Source organism: Drosophila subpulchrella, unplaced genomic scaffold, assembly GCF_014743375.2.
Source record: "Drosophila subpulchrella strain 33 F10 #4 breed RU33 unplaced genomic scaffold, RU_Dsub_v1.1 Primary Assembly Seq12, whole genome shotgun sequence".
Lineage (NCBI taxonomy): Eukaryota > Metazoa > Arthropoda > Insecta > Diptera > Drosophilidae > Drosophila > Drosophila subpulchrella.
Genome location: NW_023665462.1, coordinates 40077 through 63554, shown reverse-complemented (window position 1 = coordinate 63554; position 23478 = coordinate 40077). Strand labels below are relative to the sequence as shown.

The 23478-nt window shown below is 38.7% G+C and overlaps 1 protein-coding gene across 1 annotated transcript in view; it reads left to right on the top strand.

Moving 5' to 3' along the window:
• The window catches only part of LOC119558629, a 60990-nt gene extending 41605 nt beyond the window's left edge, over nt 1-19385 (top strand). The window contains exons 5-14 of the mRNA XM_037872033.1: nt 5358-5490; nt 6356-6499; nt 6578-6778; nt 9171-9239; nt 10487-10596; nt 10657-10871; nt 12406-12544; nt 13343-13448; nt 13514-13676; nt 18043-19385. Coding sequence (XP_037727961.1) covers nt 5358-5490; nt 6356-6499; nt 6578-6778; nt 9171-9239; nt 10487-10596; nt 10657-10871; nt 12406-12544; nt 13343-13448; nt 13514-13676; nt 18043-19193 — 2431 coding nt within the window. The 3' untranslated portion in view covers nt 19194-19385. The remainder of the gene's footprint in view (nt 1-5357; nt 5491-6355; nt 6500-6577; nt 6779-9170; nt 9240-10486; nt 10597-10656; nt 10872-12405; nt 12545-13342; nt 13449-13513; nt 13677-18042) is intronic.
• Nucleotides 19386-23478: the final 4093 nt, after the last annotated feature.

The window sequence follows — 23478 nt, the reverse complement described above, 5'->3', positions numbered from 1 at the left end:
AGGTTTTTTATATTTGAGTGCTTGATTATTTCTAAGAAAATGTTTTTTAACAAAGCTTGTTAGAAAGAAGTTCATTGTATATTGCAGCTCCTTTTCCCACTGTAGCGGCCTGCCGGAATTAATGTGGAAATGTTAAAAGTTCGTTAGTTCATGCCAGTTAGGACCACGTGGCGGCTGCACAGTGAGAATAGTTAGGATGGTCGGAATAGGATGCAGTCCGGCAGCAGGACCACGTCAAACAAAGCTCATTTGTTTCAGCGGCTTACGGAGGGGAGAAATGACTAAAGTTGAGCTGGAAGTCGTGGTTAGAGGGGGCAGGACACCACTTTTCCGAGCGTGTCCGTGTCCGGCTCATGTTAATAATGTGCTGCTATCAGTTTCCCATTAGTTGGCAAAATTAATTTGTTTACGTTGCGGCGGCAGCGGAAGCGGAAGCAGAAAGCACAAAAAAAAAACCAAAATGAGGGAGTACTAAGCGAGGGGCGTGGCGGCGACTTGCTAATTAATTTCATTTGCTATGCGGTGTGTGTTGGCTCTCTCATTTTTCTTAATTGCATGAAATATGCAGGTTCACGGGCGGCAAAGCCAAGCAGAACAATAAGTATCCACATTAAGTTAAAGTTAATTTTATTATAAATTATTTGGCCAAACGGCTGGGGATAAAGGCACAAATCACATTAGGCGCCCGCTGCGAAAGGACACGAGAGGCCTGGGCGCCCAAGGACGACAGGACCTCCTGCAGGGGCAATAATTTTATTTGATTTCATTTAAGTTTCGCTTAGCGCTCACAACTCTGCGGGTAGCGACAAAGTTTCAATATTAAAACAGGCCCCAAAGGGGCCACTGTAAATGTGGATTGTAATCCCCGCATTGTATTTACTTGACTTATGCTGCAATATGGCTCAGCCTGTCGCCCCCAGCCCCCCTCTTTCAACATCCACGTATTTTCTTGGGAACTCGGCATAATGATGCAAACGGAAACGGAAATCTCAAATATCAGGCAATAAGCCAGCCTTTGTGAGTCAGCAGCAGAAACTGAATATGTGCTTGATTATGGATTTGCATGTGCAACACACACAGTATTCCAGGGAACTGAATAACTAAGGACTGGCATACAGCTCAGCCAGGTATTTTAACCGAAACTGGGGGCCAAGAAAGCCAAGTATTCATTTGGTGGGTGGTCTTCGAATTGCTGCAAACCGTTAAGGAATTCTCCGAGATCGCAAGTTTGCGACCTGGGAATATGAACGTGGTGAAATTCCACCCATTTGCATTAAATTTCACATTCCCCAAATTATGACTTTAAGGTGGCCTCGCTTTAAGCCGCATTGCCATGCCCCTCGGCCGCCCAAAAAGGTTTGACATCCATTTGGTCCTGTCATCGGGCCGTATTTTAAATTAGTTTGCAAATGAAGGCCGCCTGACTGGCTGGCAAATATGGCAGATTAAGGGCTTTGATCAGGGCTGTCAGTCTGTCTTCTTTTAGAATAGATTTTTAAAACACTTTAAAATATTTAAGGATTGCGTTTTGTACTTAAAAAATAAAGGGTTAATAACAATATATATTACAATTTAATTTAGATTTGCTTGTTAGAAATGCTCATCGGGACTTATAGAAAAATCAGGAATTTCGTCTAGCTGTTTTCGTTGTAGTTCTGTTAAAATGGGTAACCCAGCTAAAAGTTTGACTTTTTTGCCCACCCAATAAACTAAGCTAACGATCCCCATCACTTTCGGGTAAATTTAGAAAAATAGATACTTTAGTCAATTTATGCATTTTGATAAACATAACGATTTTTTGCAACAAATGGTCAAAAATTAAAGTTGCCAAGTTTGACTGCCAAACGATAAGGAATTTAATTTCGAGCTCAACGGTGTGTTACACTTCATATTTGAACAATTTTTTTGGATTCTGCCGAACAAAATTCAGATTATTTCCCAGAAAAATAGATACAACGACTTTTACCAAAACGTTAGTATTTCTGGGTGTTTTTTGCCGCAGTTCGACAACATCGAGTGTTTGTCCAGCTACCAAGCAAAGCTAAGCTACATCAATTTCGTAAAAATGCATACAAAAAATGTAGCAATCGCTTTGAAAGTGTTTGTTTTATCTGGAAAATTTCATAAAAACTCCCTTTGCCTTGTAAATCTGGCCTTTTTATGAAATAGACATTTGGCAGCACTGGTTTTGCCAACAGGCCGCAGCTCACTTTGCCAGCGAGGTGCAAACTACAAACCTGATTATGTGCATTAGCTGCCACGACCGAAAATTGGGCACGCATGGCGTATACGTAATGTGGCCCAACTACAGCAGATGAGTTGTTTACAAACTGGCAACAAAACGGTATGCGTGATGGTGGATTGGATGGGTTTTCGGTTCGGTTTGGTTTGGCTGGGTGTGATTCTGATGGTAGATGCTATTACGTTCCCTGCAATAAAGTTGCTGCCATATTTTGGTTACGCGGCACTGAGCACAACCATCTTTATGAACTCGCAAATGGAGCAACCAGGGAAAACAGTGCTGTCGCCAGTTTTAAATAGCTGGCACGTGCATGTATGGCGGGTATTAGGAGGTGGGATGTATTATATGGGAGTGGGGATACCGGCAAGAAAAGCTCTTCAGATGCATTTCACTTATTCACGTAGTGCGTGTTTGTTGCACGTGCTCGGAATGGCAAGCTGCACTCCTCAGTGTCTCATAGTTCTTGGCCAAAATAGCTGTGATTTCAGTTTTTCCACGCTTTAAACTGCACTCGGAAGCAGGATTTAATCAAAGCGCATTAAATTAGGTACCAATTTAGGGGGAGACTTTTTATAATGTGCTTTAAAAAAAGCATTGAATGATTTTAAATAAAATGGATGATTGAGATCAGTAACAGTCAAAGAATAAAAATAGATTTTTAAAATTATAAAATAGTAGTTCATGCGGAAGCTGAATATATTTTCTTTAGATTTAATTTAAACAATTTCTTACAGTGTTTCCCCCTCGAATATGTCCAAAAAAATTTAAAATTAAATTTAAATTAAATATAAACACTCACATATATGCAACAATTTAAGTTTAAAGCATCATAAGTCTTAAATTGCCTAAATCCAGAAAGGGAAAACACCCATCATGTCAAGCAGTTGCCACAAATGTCAATACTAATTTTAATTCAACAGGCCAGACCCATTAGCAATTGGGGGGCCCGAAAAACACACAAAATCCAGCTCGATTATGGCTCATTTGTAGGCATTAGGCAGAGCTCTCCGAAAAGGCGTTTGTCATATAAATCAAGTGTCCACCAGATAGGCAAACATTGCCACATCAGCAGGCATCGGCAAATAGCTTAGGGCGCAAACTAATAAATCAATATGAGAGACACACGTATTGCTGGCTCGGAAACAGGACAAACTCATTCGGTCGGCTCAATCAGCTTATTTTCTAATATCCGTTTACAAATTATCTTCAAAAACTGTCAGCAACAACAATGCCAGCCAGACAGAGGGCCAAAAGCATGAGAAGGGAAAATGAAACCACAGCAAATAAATGGCAAAGGCAAATAAGAAATAACACACATATCGTTTCGAACTTGGCCCAATAATACGGAAAAAAAAGGCCAGTCGGGTTGCAGGATATACACAGGACACACAGGACACAAAGGCGTTGGGATCAACTGCCTGGGAATTAACATAATCATTACGATAATGTTATATGGCCATTGTGCAGCCAGACCCGCCGCTGTGCATTTCCCAGTGGTCCCTTTTCCCGAATTTTCGCAATCAATAAGTTGTCAGAAACAATCAAATAAATACAAACTGATATGTCAATATTAACTGACAGGCGGCAGTCTGGCATCTGGAGTCTCGAATGCCGAATCCCGAATCCCGGATTTCGATTCCGGGAATTCGAATCCTTCCCCAATCCATTGGCCACCGGATATGGCCGGGACAAACACATTATGGCCGCCCATCGAAAGAGTAGGGATATTGAAAAAGAAAACGAAGAGTTCGTGGGAAACTTTTCTCTTTGAAGCAGCGAAATGGAAATCACCCTTCTCGGAAAAGCCTCCTGCCTCAATAATTGGGCTTCCCTTATGTTTTTCAATTTAAGATTGAATTTAGAGGGTTTGGGTGTTGAGTGCTGACTTATAGATTATTTTTAACTTCGCACTTGGAACTATTAATTTAACTTATAGAAAAAAAATTACGATTTATATGCGACATATGCAAAAACAAGGTCAAAAACATTTTAAAAAGTAAAATAAAATGTTTTTAAAAGTATAAAAAAGGTATATTTGATTTTTCTTTTTTTGCAATTACCACTTTTAAAACGTTTTAATTTGTTTTAAATTTATTTTATTATATTATTGCATTCTGGGAATCTTCCATCATTAAAGTCTAATATAATACAATGGAAAATCTGAAAGTTTAGCCGCCCTAACAACACAAAGTTCAGTTTTCCAACTATATTGAATATCAAATATTATTTTATTGAAAACTTTAAAAGAAAATTCCTTAAAAAACTTGAAAGGAATAACAAAAAGGATTCGCAAACAAAGAGCAAGGCAAGTGCCGAAGGGATCATGCCACAAGAAAACTTTCCCTGCCGCATGGAAAAAAGGAAAGAAAAGTCGGTGGCAAGGACGAGGGTGTTTGGCCACAGCTCCGGCGTGAAAATGTGGATGAGTAGAAGGGGCGGGATTATGCGTAAAATTCTACATGTGTTCCGGCCGAGAACCTCCAGCTGTCCATCTCCAGGATTCTTGGGATGCTTAGGTATGCGTGTAATTGGGTGGCTGCCCATTGCCGAAGGCGACCTTTGAGGAGGCATATACGGAGGATATAGGATATAGGGTTTCAACCAGCTGACGGAGAGGCGCGGCCAGGGGTCGACAGCTTAGTGCACCCTTTTCATGGCTTTATGTCTTTGTAAAACGACAAGACCAACCCATTGCCAACCCATTCCTAGCCCATTCCTTAACCATTCCTAACCCCTTCCCAATCCCATGCCCGTCAACGACAGCAAGAAAATAATTTTCTGCTATTTTTTTCCGGGGCTCAGAAGCCGGAACCAAACACGCATGTTTAGTTTATCCCTTTGTGCGAAATCGCCTTCTCAGATCCTTAGACATATGCACAATCAGGACCGGAATTTATTGTTTGTTATCGCCGAGAACTGGCCATAGCAACTCGGACTTGCCTGACCATGTCCATAAATATCCGTACACACAGGTCTTATTGAATCCAGTTTATAAATGGCGCCATTTGGCTTAAGTGCCGCCCAGTTGATTGTTAAGCTGACAAATTAATAACATAAATTTTTAACGCCTCCTGCTGATACGCTGTTTTTCCCTTTTTCCTCTGTTTTCCCGCAGGGGCACATCTGGCATCGATATTGACTTGCGGCGCGTGGACATCGACCAGTGTCCTCAAAGGCACACTCCTGGAACCAAAAGACCACTGAACATCTTCGCCGGAACGGACAAATGCAAGCAGCGCACCACGATGGTGAGAAATATGTGTGAATCAGAGTGGCTACACAGAGGAAAAGCTTTATTTATTGACTTATTTATCAAGGGCTAACCAAACATTTACAACCATAATCTAGTTGAGGATGTTGAGCTATGTTGACCTGGGCCTTCACCTCGTATTATATGGACATTTTGTTTTTAGAAAAGGTTTTGAATCATAATATCTAGCTTGTTACCTTTACTTATAAAATTTTATGTGTGGTCGTAAAATGTTGTGTTTTTTAGGAATTGTAACAACTAGCTTTATTATTATCTGGTAATTTCAGTGAAGTCACATAAAACTTTAAAACAGTATTTGAGAATAAATGATCATATGAGAGAGATACAGAAATATCCAGAGTTAGAACACTCGTATATAAGACATATTCTTTCAGTTTTCTTCAGGACTTCCGAATCTTAAATATATTTTTGTAAGCTTTTAGTATAGAATTTTCAAAGGCAGATTACGGAATAAACACGTAAACAAAGAATTTGAAAAGTTGGTAAAAGTACTTTATTTTTCAATAATAAGTTTCCAAATCCTTTATTAAAAGAAACAACATTTACAAAGCAAAAAAAATATACGAAAATTATAAAAAAAGGAGCAACAGCAATAGACAATTCACGGAGTCCTCAGATAGACAGAAAAAGTGTAATACCTTATTTGTAGGCATTTGTAATTTTTTCTAGAAATTAAAGGTAGCTATTATCCCTTCTTGAAAAAGAAATGCTTAGGCTCTGTGAATGAATCATAAATATAATGGTTAGGATGCCACGCTGAATTCCTCTCTGTGTACAAACCCGAATTTTTCCGCAGTCAGCACTTAATTTTGATTTTCATTTCCCGGCTTACCATTTCGCAGTGCGAGGCCATCATGGGATTGGGCTTTCGGCGTGGTTCCTACAAATGCCTGTGCCGCAAGGGATTCTATTTCCCCGACATCGTATCGCAGCACAAGTTCTTCAACGGCAGCCTGCTGGAGGAGGAGTACGAGAAGCTGATGCTGGTAAGTCGTCCCCGTTCTCGTCCTCGTCCTGGCCAAGTGGCCGCCCTAAGAGCCTTACTCTCATTAAATATGTATTAGGGCAAGAACTCCACGTATAACAGCAACAGCGAGTACGAGTGCCTGCCCTGCGCCGAGGGCTGTGACTCCTGCGAGGACTCCTCGCCCTGCATCGCCGCCCTCAACTGGCCGATGCGCACCAGCATCCTGGCGCTGGCCTGCATCGTGATTGGACTCCTGCCGCCGGCAGCCTGGTTCACCTTCCGCTACCAGCAGGTTAAGGTGAGTCCCAGTTCACTCGAAGCCATTGGTATTTCAACACTTTGTATTTGGGTCCTCTAAGTAGAATATCAGTGGCTTGCAGGAGGTCCAAGCATCACCTTTTAGCCGAAGGAAACCAATTTATATCAGCAGATTGCGTCGTTAAAATTAGGGAATTATATTTAACTGAAGAGTCATAACTATTTGAGGCGTCACAGAAATCAGGGCAGTGAAATCACTTTGAAGGTGTCCAAAAGTATGCAACAGTATAGTATAGTATAGTATACTTACTACTTAGCCACTTTTAAAAGTAATTTCAACTCCCTAGTGATTTTTTGTCTTTGCCATTTTTCTTATTTTTGGTTTTCATTAAAGGTATTATTGAAGTTTATTTTTATATAAATCACTATTGATTATTTTAGGTGTCTAAAATTATGCAATAATATATTATCAATCAATGGATTGATTATCAATGCAATGGATTGATATTTCGGTAACGGTGTTCCTTTTTTACTGCATTCTTCAGACACCTTTATAAATAATTTGAAACCCATAGTGACCGTTTACTAGCTTATTTTTTAATTTTATAACTATTACCCGGAAGTTTTTAAGTTTATTACTACAGAACAAAAGCTTAATACAATTTTTCGTTTATATGTTTAAGGTAAAAAAAGTGTAATCTGCTTGTGAAAATTCGCATGCTGTTCAGCTATGTTCCGAATAACAGTTGTGGAATTAAAATCCATGATAAATCTCTTAAAATCCAGTCCGAAATTGTAAAACCATTATATTGGCATTATCCCCGAGCAGCCGAAACCTGTCCATCGTTTGTCTTTATTATATTTTATTTCGTGTTTTTGTGAGTATCGGTGCGCACTGTCAAATAGCGCTGATCCCGAGCGGGGCCAACCTAAGCTGCTGTCATCATTGAGCCGCTAAGCGGCTTAGCATTGTTAGAATCGAGTTAATTTTGAACGTGCAGCCTGGCCAGCCAGGAGTCCTCCCGATGACAGCCGGCAACAAGCCACCAGGACAGCGGATATAGTCGCGCATAAGCGGAAGTGCAAACATTCGCACAACTGGCCACACCCACATCCCACATCCCACATCCTGCTGTTTCCTGTCTTCAGGAGGAAGAGAAAGAGGAAACGGGGAAAGTGGAAAGGTTCCGCCCCGCGAACTCCACTCAGAATGTCACTCGGTCGCTCATTAGACCAGAGAACAAGTCCGGCTGCCGGCGTCCAATTGTCTCTGGCGTTCGGACTTAAACCAATCGCAACTTTCTCGTCCACTGGATGTAATATATATACTCGGATGTAATATATATGCACTGAGAAGGAAAATCTTCTCAAATTTAAGATACTTATTATAATATGTTATATGAATTTTCCAAATTTGGATAGGGCCAACTAATTTATTACTTTAGATTTAAAATTTGAATAACAGTCTTTAGTTTTCTTAAAAAAACTTTAGTTCTACTTATTATAATATGTTATATGAATTTTTCCAAATTTGGATAGGGTCAACTAATTTATTATTTAAGATTTAAAAATTGAAAAACAATCTTTAGTTTTCTAAAAAAAAACTTTAGTTCTGTCACACTTAAATTTTAAAAATTCAGTTAACTAGGAAAGTTTTGTTTGGGAAAGCAAAATTTTTTAAATCTTTCAGAAAGACTTTATTAGGATTCTATTTTATGGATTTTATAATTATTTGCAGTTATATCATATCCTTCCATTTTGAATAAAACCTATTTTCTTTTGTCATAAAACTGTATCGTCAGATCAGGAAAATTAAAAGATAAAGATTCATTCTTTAAAGTAAAAATCGTAATTTTATGATTTCAATGATCTTACGATTTTATATGATTTGTTCTGGAATTACAGCTTATTCCGGCACACCTACTTAATAAATAGTATTTTATTTTTTAAGTGATTCTGTGTTAGAGAGAGTTGCTTGTGGGAAGTGAGTTATTCTATTCCCTTGTCGCAGTCTGACATTTGTGTGCTGTCTATCCTATCCCCCATCTCGCCCGAGCTCCCATACCCGAACCCGAACCCATCCCCATGCCCATCCCCATTCCCTTACCCAAACCCATACCCGTTCCACTTGTCCGCGTCCCAAGGCAACTAGCCAACTAAACTGTTTTCATTCGTAATGCGATTCTGTCGCATTTGTGTCTCCGGGGAAGTCCCCAATGGGCGCGAGATGGTGTGTGTGTGTGTTCGTGAGTGTGCCCAAACTAATTAAATGGCGCTAAACATACCGCCCGACATCCTGCCAACTTAGAGAAACGGGGTCCTGTGCAGTGATTTCCTTGTGAAATTGTGCGGATTAAACGATTTCAATTTTAATTTGCAAACTTTTTGCCCTTGCTAGCAAGTACTTAATTGGAAATGTCTGGTTTTTTCAGGTTGTGAGGGCCGCCAGTCCGGCTTTACTGCGGGTCATTGCCTTGGGGGCATTCTTCATTTACTGCACGGTAAGTAAAGAATTACATTTTCATTTTGAATAAACTGCTACGGATTAGCCGTCAATCGACTGCATCGAATATGATTTCGCAATTTATTCATTTCAATTGATTGGCATATGTCAATGGCAAACGCTCGCTTTCACTGCAAGCTGAATTAATTGAGAGCCATCGAATAGATAGATGCATTCGCTTTATTTTGCCAGCCGAAATGAAACATTTTCCGAGCGGCCAAAGTGTCTGCTGAACATTATTATTACAACTCAATGGAGGCATTCAGCAGCAATCGAAGCCATAAATAGCCGCAAAATTTGCATTTGCAGTGAAAAATGAGATAGAAAAGCGTTCGGCAAACAGAACCCACCACTCGAAGCCGAAAAACCGTAAACGAAAACGAACTCCAACCCAATGGCCATCAATTTCTACACAATTTAATTTGATTGATTTATGGCTGGCGAGGGAAACTAATGGGATGCCGGCCAAATAAACAACTTTAAGCGAGAGTTCATCGAACATCCGGCAAGTGGCAGGGGTCTGGGGATGGGAATTTATTTATGTGTGGCAGATTTATTTGGCCGTCATGAGTATCTCTTGACGAGCACACAATGGACACAGGACTAGGACGGGCATGGGGATGAGGATGGGGATGGGGCCTGGGATGAGGACTTAGAGGAGGGTTCCTGACAGCACAGTTTGCTTTATGATTTTTTAATATGTGCAAGGCGTGAAGAAAGCCCAAAATAGAAGCCAATACAAGTCCCTAAAATAACCTATTGTCCCTGACAGCAGGCTTGTTGGCACATTTGTTCGAGGGTTTCATTAAACTGCTGACTGAATGATAAATGCTGGCTTGCACTTAACTTTTCAATGATCATTCGGGGGACTTTTTCTTTTTTATTGACACATTGCATATTGACAACAAACATTTGGGTATATGAAAAGTAGATAAAAAAATAATAAAATTCTGAGAAATCTATATTTTAAGTAGAAGTCGAAGAAACATATAACAGCTTACATCTATTGTTTTTTATACACAAATATTCATCATAATACACTCCATAAATTTAGGAATAAAAAAGTTTTTAGTAAAAGTCAATAATAATAAATAAAAGGTAACATGTATAGTATCATGATATCATCCATCCTTATTTCCATGTTTCTTATATTACTTATAGATCCATATATTTCAAAGTTATTTCCGTTTATTTTTCAAATTACCTATTCACCTCTTTATCTATATTTTATATATTACTTTACAGAACATAGTGATGTATCCCAATCCCAATCTGTATACCTGCACCGCCCGCATTTGGCTGCGTGAGATAGGATTCTCACTGACCTACGGAGCTCTGATGCTGAAGACCTGGCGGTAAGATATAGTTACCTCTTATCCTACATATTCCAGTGATTTTGCTGATTTCGCCCATAGGATATCGGTGATTTTTCGAGTTCGTTCGGCGAAGGCTGTGAAAATCACCGATGCTGCCCTGCTCAAGAGACTGGGCATCATCTGCGGGGCGATTGGAACCTGCCTGCTGGTCAGGACCCTCGTCTCCCCACCGGATGTGGTTGTAGGCCGCACTGCCGATGATTTGAAGGCCTTCCTTTGCAAGACCGACTGGTGGGACTACACATTCACATCGAGTAAGTTGGGAATACCTAATGCAATATGGCATTCCGAAGGCCACTTAAAGGCAACTCTGTTTGCTGGCAAGGGAAAAAATATTAAAAAAGAAGTTGAACAAACAACTATGTCCTCATAACGTATACGCACTGAATGCCGGAGAAGAAATGCGAAAGTGCAGTAGCATGAAAAAGTTGCCAGGCCAACCGGTAGCTACGGCACAGTGGGACGAACACCTGCTGCTCTTGTTAGTTTTGCTCCACCGTCAATATTTTCTCCTCGTCTTCTGGCCATTTACCCTCTGCTCAGATGTCAACTGGCTATCTATCTTGGGTTTTAGGGTGGAAAGTCAATTGGTGAAATTTTATTCCAAAACTTTTAATATTTATAATCTTTGAAAGTATACATAAAATATATCTATAAAGATTAGAACCTTTAGTGTATTTTTCCTTTATCTCTTATGCTTTCCTTTTAATGAGAGATACAACTTGCAATTAAAACTGCATTACTAGATTTTTACTATAGTCTAGGAACTGAAATAAAAGATTACTCTTTAATACCAATATTAATTTTTCTTATTAAACAATTAAAGAAATTGTAATAAGCAAAACTGCCTTACTAGATTTTTATTATAGTCTACGAACTGAAAAAAAGATTTTTCTTCACAGCAATATTAATTTATCTTATTAAGCAATCGACAAACCAACAAAATTAAACATTTGTATTTATTGTTAGTGAGTTTAAGGGGCCTTTATTTTTAGAGTTATACTTTCTTTCTTTCAGTGGTTGGTTACACAATATAGCAAAAAAACTATTTTATTTGTAACTTGAGGAAATCACAAGTTAGTCTTTTTCGATTTAATTAAATCTTGCTAAATCAATTCATATTGCAATCGTTAAAATCCCTTATATTCACAAAAGAGCAACCCCTTAATCTTCTGGACCCTAGACTAGGGTCCACTCTAGCTTGCATATGAGTGATTTTTGCGCTTTTACAAAGCGAGTGGCGACACAGGTCCGTGCCATAAGCCAAGTTGAAGCAGCGGGAGAGTGGATTTGGCCGGGAATAACAGCGCTGCAGCGTCCCACTTGCCAGCTGGTTTAATTAAAAAAGTTGAGGAAGGACTCGAGTGCTTCCATCTGCATCTGTTCCTTTGTCAGCCACACACGCACAACAATTATCGCCGATTCTGGCGTTCATCACGCGCTTTGGCAGCAGCCACTGCTAAATAACTTCATTTGACTTGGCTGCAATCCAAAAAAAGCGCGTATTACATTTATAATTGCATGCTGGAACATTTGGCCAAAAAAACTAGTTTTCCTTGGGCAACATGCCTTTTCATATTTGGCTACAAAGAAATAAAAAAGGGCTCACCAGCAGCCATCAAAATGCAGTGGCGCTTTTATAGATTCACCCCCTCTGTATGTACTTAATAACAAAATACTGACTCGCGGTTTTGGTAATTAAACTTCAAAGTAAAGCTGGGCAGCCGAAAAAGTGAGCAAGGGAACTAATCCTTTTTCTACTACTTTCTACTTTCTCTCATTTCTCAGTGGAGGTCCTGTTTCTGGCCTGGGGCGTTCGTTTGTGCATTATGGTGCGGAAGGCACCCTCGGAATTTAACGAGAGCCGCTTCATTTCCATGGCCATCTACAATGAGTTCCTGCTCACCTGCTTCCTCAATGTGTCCATGTAAGTGGTATTATTCACTAATAAACTTTTATTAATTTAAGAAAATAACCCAACTCTGAATATGGAAAATGCGGTGCTTCCTCTGATATATTTAATTAGAAACTAATATCCCTAGAAAATATCTTACAAAGGAAGTTTTTCCTTGTCCATAATAACAAAAAATCCCATATCTGAAGTATTGAAGAATTATTATTTTCTTGGAAAAACGTTTGTTCAAAAATGTATATGCCAATATTTAATTAAAAACCATTATACCCCTAAAATATCTTACAAAAGTAGTTCTCCTGCTCTCAAAGTTAACTAAACTGTAATAACAACTTGAATATAGAGTATAGAAAATTAATTAAAAACTGAGTCTTTCATTGCTTTCTCAGGAAAATCGTTGTCAAAAAATGAATATGCATTTGTGCCTTTCATATAATCTCAGAAAAGTTCCAGTTATAACTCAAGGCAACATTTATTATTCTCTTCCACTGAAGTACTTTTGTAGCTTTTACATCTAGAGCACTCGTAAGAATTCGTTGGTCTGCCAGGAATTCTATGAAACTTTCAAATGAGTTTTACCCGAATATTTTGATTTAAATGGAAAAAACTATTTACCTCATGCCTGAAAATTATACCTTTAGTTTTCCAAGTGAACTTAAAGACGAAAGCCATTTATCTAGCTTTCTTCCAAGCTTCAAAAATATCCACTTGGTTCTCTGAGTGAAATTTTTTAATAAAAAACTTCAAGATGACTTCTGAGAATAGATTTCGCTATTTAATAAATACCCACTTGATTTACTTCCATTTATTCAGGCTCTTCCTGCAGTCGCCGGCCAACCCGGACTTGCTGTACATCATCTTCTTTTGCCACACGCAGCTGACTGTGACCCTGCTCCTGGCCCTAATCTTCGGCAGCAAGGTGAGTGTCCTCCTGGCCTGGTCATTTAGGCTCTTAACTGATCCCAGATCCGCAATTTGACGCAGGTGTACATCGTGCTGCGTAGTGGCAAATCGCATCAGGAGAACATCGGCATGGGCACCAAGGCATCGGGGGCGAAATTCAATTTCCGTCCCCAAGTGCGCACCTTTGCCAATCCCAGCTCGGTGACCACCTCCACGGTCCCGGTGGCGGGCACCACGTCAGCAGGTGAGTGGAGTGCTGCTGGTCCTCCAGCGATAGCGGCCAATTGCCCCATTTGTCCTAATGGTCCCAGCGTATCGACGTTTATGACAAACGACAGTGTCCACTTGACAAATGATCTGCGGAGGGGACCTGCATAGAGTGTACTCTGTAGCACGGGGAAAAAGTTGGTACATTTTTATGAAGAGAAAACAGGGATACATCCAGAGAAATATTATTTTAATATTATTATAATAATGGTAGTTTTTTATATAAATTATCTAAACCCAAAGAAGAAGAGCACATAGATATAGAGTACTTTGTATCACAAGGGAAAAAGAAATACGGAAAGTTAGGACCTTTTTATGAAGAGAAAATAGGGCTAGTTATGACAAAAGAAACCTGTTCATCATGTTATGATATAAGAAGTGTTTATCTTTTTCATAAAATTAATTCCATTCCATTAATTACAGAGTCTTTTATTAAATCATAATTAGATTTGAGCTCAAACTAATTATGGTTCTGTATAAAAAGTTCAATAGCAATCAAAAATCGTTTAAAAATCGGAAATAAATGATTTTACATAAAAGTACCATAGAAATTTTGAAATCTTTAAAGCAAGCATTGGAGATGAAGGCGTTTTCCTTGCCAGTCAACTTATTCTAGGCATATAGACTGCAAGATGTTTTTACCAACTCATCAGATTTAAAGAATGTTCAACATTTTTATAATCAATCCATATCATTGATTATTCTGTGAGACCTCAAAAGGCAACTATACTCGTATATAATCAACAAGTAACAAATAAACAGATCTTAAATACCTCAATCATATGTAAATGGATAAATCAAGTTGCAATGCCTTCATAAATCATCTGGTTCCCTAACATGATAATTGTTTTTCCCTGAGTGCAGCGTCGATAAAGTCTTCTCCCCGACTGACGATTATTTATGGTGTATTATTCGGCAAATTAAAAAATGGGCGGGACAGGCGGCGTCAGTGGCACGCTTATCGCTGCTGTCTAGACATGAGCTATGAGCCGTGGCACATATCCAGTTGACAGCCTCGGATGCTGATTTATGGCCCGATTCCAGGGCTCCTTCAAAACAATCTTAGCTGCGGTTAACCCGAGATTCATGTGTGTGTGTGTAAGGTTGGGTATGTCCGTGTTTTCACGGAAGGAAGCTGCTCCAAAGCGCAAACTTCCGCCAAGTTGCCGCCGACGCCATATTTGTTTGTCGCTTCGCTGGCTTTGATGTATAAATGTATAAACAACTATGTGAACTCCCCGGGGTCCTGGGCATCCATCCATAGCCACCTACTCCAACCATCCAAAGGTGGACCCCCTTTTTTTGGCTCCCGGGGAATTTTCATTGGCCCGGGGCAACTTTAAAGCTGTGAAGAGTCCGTAATTGAACTATGAAATTACACAGATGCCACGGCAACGGGCAGCCAATAACTTTTGATTAGAATTTTTATTCAAGACCAAAGCTAGCTGCAGGAACCAAAATCAAGTTTCGATTGATTGCTCAAAGTTTAGCGAAATGGAAATAACATGCTTGTTATAAGAAAAACGTTTAATGAAAGAAACGAGAATATTAATTTCCACCAAATTATAATTGATAGCATGAAGTATTCAATTCATTTCAAATGGAAATAAATGTGTGGGCGGTACCAAGAAATAATTAATGAAGAAGAAAAGAAGATCTAAGGCGCATTTGTTTTTAGAAAACTTTTAATTGGTATTTATATGAACTTATATAAAGAAAAGAAAACTTATAGTTGAAAAAATCGAGCAAATGATATTAAAGACAGTAAAGTATCTCATTCGCTTGCAACGAAATTTATGTACGTATTTTATAAAAATGGCTCTACCAGCAATTAAAATTAAAATTAAAATATATTCCAATGTGAGATTGAATAACGGATAACTTAATGGTTTTTAAAACCAGATTTTTCGCTGAAACAAAAGCTTGTGATTTATTGCCTTATTTCTTGCATGACTTTAGCAATGCCTATAAACAACCTGGTTAATTAGAAGAATAATGTTTGCATTTGCATTTCGCATAAATATATTAAAGCATATATTAAAGCCTACTTTTGGAATTTAATCATAATGACTAGAAAATAAAATGGGAAGAGCTCCATTTGGTTAGGAGGTAATTTTAGGCGCTGGCTCCTTTAGCCATTATACCTTTTTGGCTGCCATTGTTATCGCGATGTTTACTATTCGGTTTGATGGCGAACCTTTTTAATTTTCTGCGCCCCTAGAAGTTTATTGCCAGCGAGCGACGCTTTATGTTTTAATGCTTTATAGGCTCTCAGTCGGGCAGAGAGGTTTTTATTTAATTTTTTATTACCTACTCGTATTTCTATTTTAACACAAAACGTAACGCATTTTTGTGGCTGCGTAAATTGTGCGTTAAATTTACATTTTTTTTTTTGTGCCACTCGGCCTTGTCTCTGCTTTTTGCCGGGTGAGTTTTTAAGCGGCTCTCAATTTGCATATTTAAATTGAACAATCACAAAGTAGCAAACACTCAACCCACCCACACACACTCATGGTGAGTTGTATCTGTGTGGCGAATTTTAAATATGGCGCGAGTGGGAAAAAGGAATATTGTGTTGCATACTAAGAGGGGCACACATAATAAATTCAATTTTGCCCACTGTCGACTGCTCCGCTCGCTTAATTTCACAGCCATAAATCTAAATTCAACGGACACAGGGAACAAAAAAAAAATCAGGGTGCTTTTAATACACTTACAGGAAAGTGGGGTCGCAAAGCCTCCATCAATCCGTCAAGGAATTTCCCTGGGTTTTCCCAAGTAGTTTTGATTGCAGGGAGAGAGAAACCGAGTGTTTTTTTTTTCGGTTTTAAATTTATTTGTTTTCCTCCTTATTATTTGAAAGTTGATAGCAAGTTGCTTGTGAGTGGACGTGGCTTAAATCATACCGACAGGCTTTCAGCCGAATTGAATGGCCATTTATCATTCCGCCAGCGAAGAGGAAGTCTGCCACTTTTCCGAGCCGAAGTCAAAGCCACAACAGGGTCCAACTTTCCCTTCCACTTTCCCCAGCCACTTTCCTCACCATTTCCCATTTCCACAGACGGTACAAACATTACGCATTTAAATTTGAGGTCGGTTTTCGTGGGGCTGGGTAGTGTGAAACTTTTGACATGGACGGGCAACTTTTTTAGTACAAAAGTTGGCAGTGGAAAGCAGGGAGCGGTGTTTTTTAACGCGGCATGAAAACGAAAACACAGCTCCCATTCAGCTTCCCTTTCTCAAAGCAGATCGTATCTCCCTTACATTTGTAGCGATGTTTGGTCAACCCTTTTGGCTGCCCAAACATAAAAGCCAACTGACTACTAAACACCCAGACTTCAATTTAAAGTATAATATTTTCTTTAGGTTTCTAGCTTTTCGGAACGCTTTTATATAATGGGTTTATAGGGGTTGCCTTTATAAGTATGATAAATATAAAATATAATTATCTTCTCTAACTCGAAGTGTGTACAACCCAAATTTTATGTGTGTGCGTATCGATATCTTTAAACAATTATCTACAGCTGGTATATAAATCAAAATGTAATATAACTAACGAGTGCTTTCTTATAAATATGCTTAAAGTGTTATGTTGAAATATTTTCAAAGTACCATTTTTTTAAAAAAGAAATACACATACATAGTACCAATAGTATTTCTGAAAGGTATTTAAACACTTGTACATAGGAGTTATAGAACTGAAACCGAAATTTAATTCAACTAGTCGATTCCTTATTTATACTATTAAGTTGCTTAGCTTAAAATGTTTTTAAAATACCATTTTGACTATAATAATCGTTATATAATTACATTTTACTTGCCATTAAATTTAACTGGGTTTAAGTTATCTAAATAAGATTATATAATATACCAAAATACCAAATAGTACCAAATTCGAGTTATAGAGCTCATATTACTTTTACACAGAGAAAATTCTGACGTTCTCCTCTGAGTTGAACATGTTCTTAAAAATAGAACGACATTTTGTAAGTTTAAAATGTTTTCATTTTGCTCGAATTAAATTGAATTGCCGGTATACACTTTGAATGCCTCAACAAATAAAATATTATTTCAGTCAGTAGGGTATAGTTATAAAAAAGTTGTTAAGTAAAATCAATTTAACTATTATCTTCTCACCATTTCGCTCTAATATTGAGAACATTGATAGCAATATGTACTTACACGGTTTTTAAGAACGAATGTTCTCAATTGAAGATCAATGTACTTGAATATTTATCTCTGTGTACCTATAAACGATGTCCGAATGTATTATATTAATAATAAATGAATAACTCACCTATTTACTTTTTATTGTAAGATCCAAACCTCTTCTCCCTCCCCAGAAACAAAGCTGTCCGACCAGGAGGCGCTGGAGGAGATTCGCCAGCTGAGCATGCAGCTGCAGCGCATCCAGGAGATGGCTCCGCCCAAGGGCGTGGCGGTGATGACGATCTCCAGCCTGCTGGACGGCCTAAAGACCCCGGGCGGCCTAATGGTGGTGGCGGCGGCAGCGGGAGCCACTGCCCATGGCCACTCGGCCGCCACCCGCCAAAGCGCCCTGCCCCTCCTGGCCCTAAATGTGGAGATGCAGAAGTACAGCCAGCAGAACAACAATGCCAATGGGCGTGGCAGTGCCAGGGCCAGTATTCCCACCATGGTCCTGGAAACGCCCCCGAGCTCCACGCCCCCCTCGGCGGCCTACGAGGAGCGGGCCATGAACACGGAGCTGAGCGGCGATGACTTCCGGGAGCAGCTGCTCCGGCGGACAGCCGATGGCCACATCATCTGCAGTCGCTGCCTGGACGCGTCCAAGGAGCATTACTACTGCTGTCCACCGCGCAGCGCCTGCGATCACATGGGTTCGCCCAAGGACGAGGGCAGCCTGAGCTTCGCCAACATCAAGCTGGAGTGTATGTGCTCCCAATCGGAGGACTTGGATCAGGTTGATCCTGGCCAGCGCAGCCAAAGGAGGCCCACAGTGCGAACGGCAGCCACAAATACGCCGCCAACCAGCTGCAAAAGGCAACCCCGCAATTTATTGGAGGCCGAACTCAGCATTTCGTATCAAATTTGTGATAATTGTAGAAGTAAGTACAAGCTAACTGGCCGCCGGAGGAGCGGCAGCTACTCGCAGGCCCAGGCGAATCCGCAGCTTGGCCAGCAGCCGAGTGGCCAGCAGGTGCATCCCATCCAGTCCCGCAGCATCGAGGTCCTGGATCGCACGACGGCAGCGGAAGTTGAGGGCGAGGGTGCCAGGACCAAGGCAGCCCACTCCACGGACGACATTGTCCTGTACTCCACGGAGAAGGAGAAGATCCATGTCCAGGCTCAGCTGGAGCCCGACTCCCTGGCTGCTCCCTCCCTGGGCAATGTGTCCAACAACTCGAACAACTCCACCAGCGGCAGTGGAGGAACCAGTCGTCCCAAGAGGCCAGACAAGTTGGTCCTGGATCTGAACGATCGGTCCAAGTACACCAAAGAGGTTTCCGTGTAAAGAGAATGAATTTTCGCCAGCCAGGCAAAGCTGTTCGGCAAAAGTCGAGAAAACACTGTAAGTTTAGCAGGATAATAAATAATATTTATCTCTGATATAGACCGAATTGGTTATAATTTTTGTTTTAAACACCAAATATTATGAATTATTATTCATTTATGATAATAGAAAATATACTCAAAATTTATTTATAATCTTTTTAAATTTAAATTGAATAATACTTTTTAAATGTCTATTCACAAAAACCTTGTACACCCGGAAAACACCAATCAACTGACATTATCTTATATTACGAACTATTACCTAAAACCATAACCCTGCCGTTATATTTTTAAAATTAAAGACTTTAATAATTTTTTTTTTAGTATAAAAGGATAACAATTTTTTAAGGTAAAAGTTCCAAAATGTAGGGTTATTTTTGGTGTCGTTAGTATTTTTCAAACGTCTTAAACATATTTTGATATGTTAAAAAATACCCAAAAATAAACACTATTTCAGAAAAATATGATATGTTGACGGGTATGATTTTGGAAATAGCCCTTCCATTGCAACCCAACATTTTTATTTTGTAGGCCCTATAAAATCAAATGTTTTCGACTTTATCGAACAGCTTTTGCACTGGCTGGCAGCAATCAAAAATGTTTTATGCTTAGGCCAGTTGAATTATCAAAGACTTTATTAAATTATATTTGTACAACTAATTAGTTAACTGATTGACTTAGCTAAATGTAGGTATAAGTCGAACCCAAAAAACACCCGATTTCAATGAAGTGCCATGAATCCAGGATTTTTGCGATTTGCATTGCTAAGCAAAATGATTTGCAACTATAATGAGCCCCCGAAATGTTGTGAATTTATTGAATTTGGCAAACATCAGAACACGCGAAAGTCAACAACACATTTTGTTGAAAGTCATGTGTTTTTGGGCGGAATATTAATTAAATTTACATTTCATATATGTAGATAATTAAATCTAAAATTGCTTACTAATTGAAACTTGCAGCGAGTCATTTCCAATGAAAATGATTTAAGTACTCATAATGATGATGGTGGTAAAATGCATTTGCTGTTATATTTATTAAGCCATGTTTAAGTGCCGATCTATTCAAAATGGGAGCCCAACCCCACACACAACACACAAAACACACACTCTCTGTAAAATAGTTAATCAAAGTTGATGTGAACTGTAAAATACACATATCTCCTTTAAAAACTCACACAATACCTTCCAACTAAATATAGTGAATAAATAATTGTAGTTACAATTAAGCATTAATTATCTGTCGTACACTTAGCTGCAATATTATAAATATTTCAAAATCGATTAAATGCTGCAAATTGCCCACCCCTTTGCCGAAATATGAAATACGAAAAATTACATTTGCAAAATCAGTGTTGTCGCTTTGAACAGACGAGAACAAACAGTTGCATGTAAATTAAGTGCTGTAGTTAAGCGTTGATGTTATTGAGTTGGAAAATATGTGCATTAAATGCGTTTGTTTAAAGCAATCCAATAAATGGCAAGTCTACTGAATGTACACCTAAGAGCAATTTATCTTGTGTCGTTTGCTTTAGAATGTTTTAGCGCAAAAACGATTCGGTTATCTCCCAGCAACTTCATTAAGTATACGCAGCGGGGTACCAACTTGACATGCATTTCGGGATGAGTTCCACAGAGCAGGTAAATGCACACAAAAAAAAAGCTTTCAAAGGTAAATATTTTATTCTTTAAAAAAGGTAAAAAAAGTAAAAAAAGGTAAAGAGGTTTTCACATTTATAAACATTTTCCTTACTGTAAGCCGCTTTTTTATTGATACTTGTTTTACGTTTGATGTAACAGTTTGCTTATAGGTAATATACAATATTATCTGCAGCTTAAAATGCTGAAAAATAAGTTTTTTGCAGGATCCAAACAAAATAAATAGTAAACCACAAGCCATTTGTGCGAAAACAAAGACTTTTGGAATTTTAATATAAATAAAACCATAAGTTCCAACCAATATCGCTTGAGTTCTTATTTATTTTATTATTTTTTCCGTTGTTATTTCCTTGTAATTTTTTACCTGCAATAAAAAATGAATACCTGTCTATTAAAAAATGAAAAGAACTGGATTTTATGAAACTTTTTTCGTACCTTCGTGTTGACAATATACAATATTATTCGCAGCTTTAAAGGGCTGAGCAAATACGTTTTTTTTTTGGAACACAGTAATTTTATAAAGATCAAACTTATGGAATAATAAAGACTTAAGTAATTTTCCTTTAAATAAAAACTTATATCCCAACAAGTGTCGTCTGAGTTCTTATTATTTATTTACTCGTTGACATGTCCATCTAAAAGGTCGCCCCCTATAAAAAATGTATACCTGTCTATTGAAAAATTAGCAACCCAAGATTTTTCGGAACCCCTTTTTCATGCCTCAGTGTATCTATCTAACTTTGGATGGCAGTAGATGAAAAGTGTTGGCGCCTTTCTGCGCTTTATGAGCACGTTATGGTTTTTATCTTTATGGACATGGCTGCGTGTGACCCTTTTTGCCAGTTTGCCATGTCTACCATTTCAGGAATGCCTTTTCAACTCGGGCACACACATTTGCTCCTTTGCAAGGTTACTGCTTTGAAGGAGACGTTAATTTAAATGTTTTACGGCCTCATCGGATGTTGTTTTGTTTGCACGGCTCTGTTTTTTGTTTTGCTCTCTGTTTGTGTATCAAATTAAACTTCTTCAGTCAGGCGAACAACTTTAGTGTTATCAGCCCCAAAAAGGACAACCAGGATGCTTGTGTGTGTTTAAGCGGCGTGTATTGAATTTTAAGCACTCGCCCCGGAAAGTGAAATTTCCTTTGGTGCGGCACGTTCGCAGAGTTTTCTTTAAATTGAATTTCAATCATTACACCGCGGCAGATATTCCAGAATAAATATAAAATATTTAATATATATATATATTTATATATGTACCTACATATAGGCTCTGTTGAGAGTAATTTACAAACGAATTTCATCTTCGCAGTTTCAGCACGTGACAACATTAATTAACTTTCAGCATATGCGTCTGTCGCATGCCCCCGACTTTCACACGGAAAATTCTGGGGGCACGTCGGAAAACCTGCTGACATAAGCGCAGACGTAATCGAGGCAGTTTTCCCATCGACCCATCGTCGCACAGTGGGAAAAACAGCTGATAAGACAGAGGATAATCTACTTTAACTTTAATCTTGGAGCCAATAATATTTTGTTAAAATGAATACTTTGAGATGCATATTATAATCGTTTACTTAGAATAATATATAACATTTTTCGAAAACTGTGTATAACCACAATAGTATTATATGAAGTGTAGTTTTTCAGTAATATCATTTTTAATCCCACTATGCGATGGCCAAAAAACATATTTTTATTTTCATTAACTTTACAATGGCGCTGGAACGCGAAATATCGTCATTTATTGGTACATTTCTCCATTTCGCCCACCAAGGGTTCCCACTATTTTTCATTTAATTGCCCCGCAGAACAAAAGCTGTTCACAGTTTCCATGGCAGTTCGAATCTGTGGAAAATGTCGGAGAGAAATAATTTAGAGCGTTTAATGGATGAATGCATGTAAATAAATGCGAATATTTTAAATCAGGAATGCATTTATAAAATGAATTCTGGGATAACTAAATTGAAAATGCTTTTTATTTAAAGTATGGAAAATTTTTATATCAAATAAACATATATTCACGAGCTAAAAAAGCCTAACCTTTGCTTTTCTTTTGCCAAATTCTATGACCAAAAATTATAATATATTTGGCTAAGTAAACTTTCTCACAGGCCCCAGAAATTAATTGCCTCGTAATTTTAATTTAAGTGTTGATGTTAAATAATAGGTTCCCACGTTAAAGCTTAAATGTCCTTTGCGAGTGCTAAGACTTTTAAGGGAATTGAAACCAAATTCATACATTTTCATTAAATTTAATGGCTTAGGGCCATTGACTGAGCCACTTGTTCATTGGATCCCCGGCTAGTAGCATTAAAAGCGTTTAATTAAACGCCTGTTGCAGAAGCCGGCACACCAAAAAGTCGGAGGTAGAAACTTCTCCTCCAACTGGATCATAAATTTCAAAGCGAATTGAGTGACGGCGGCAAGGACGAAGGTTGGAGGACCCCATCGAGTCTGAGGCCCTTTCCAAACAAAGAAAATGGCACTTACCAGAAAAACACAAATTGCTTTTCGTTTTGCCGACTGGCAGTTTCCAATCTTAAAGCAAAAATGTATTTCCCAGCCTATGTCGATGCTGGTCTTT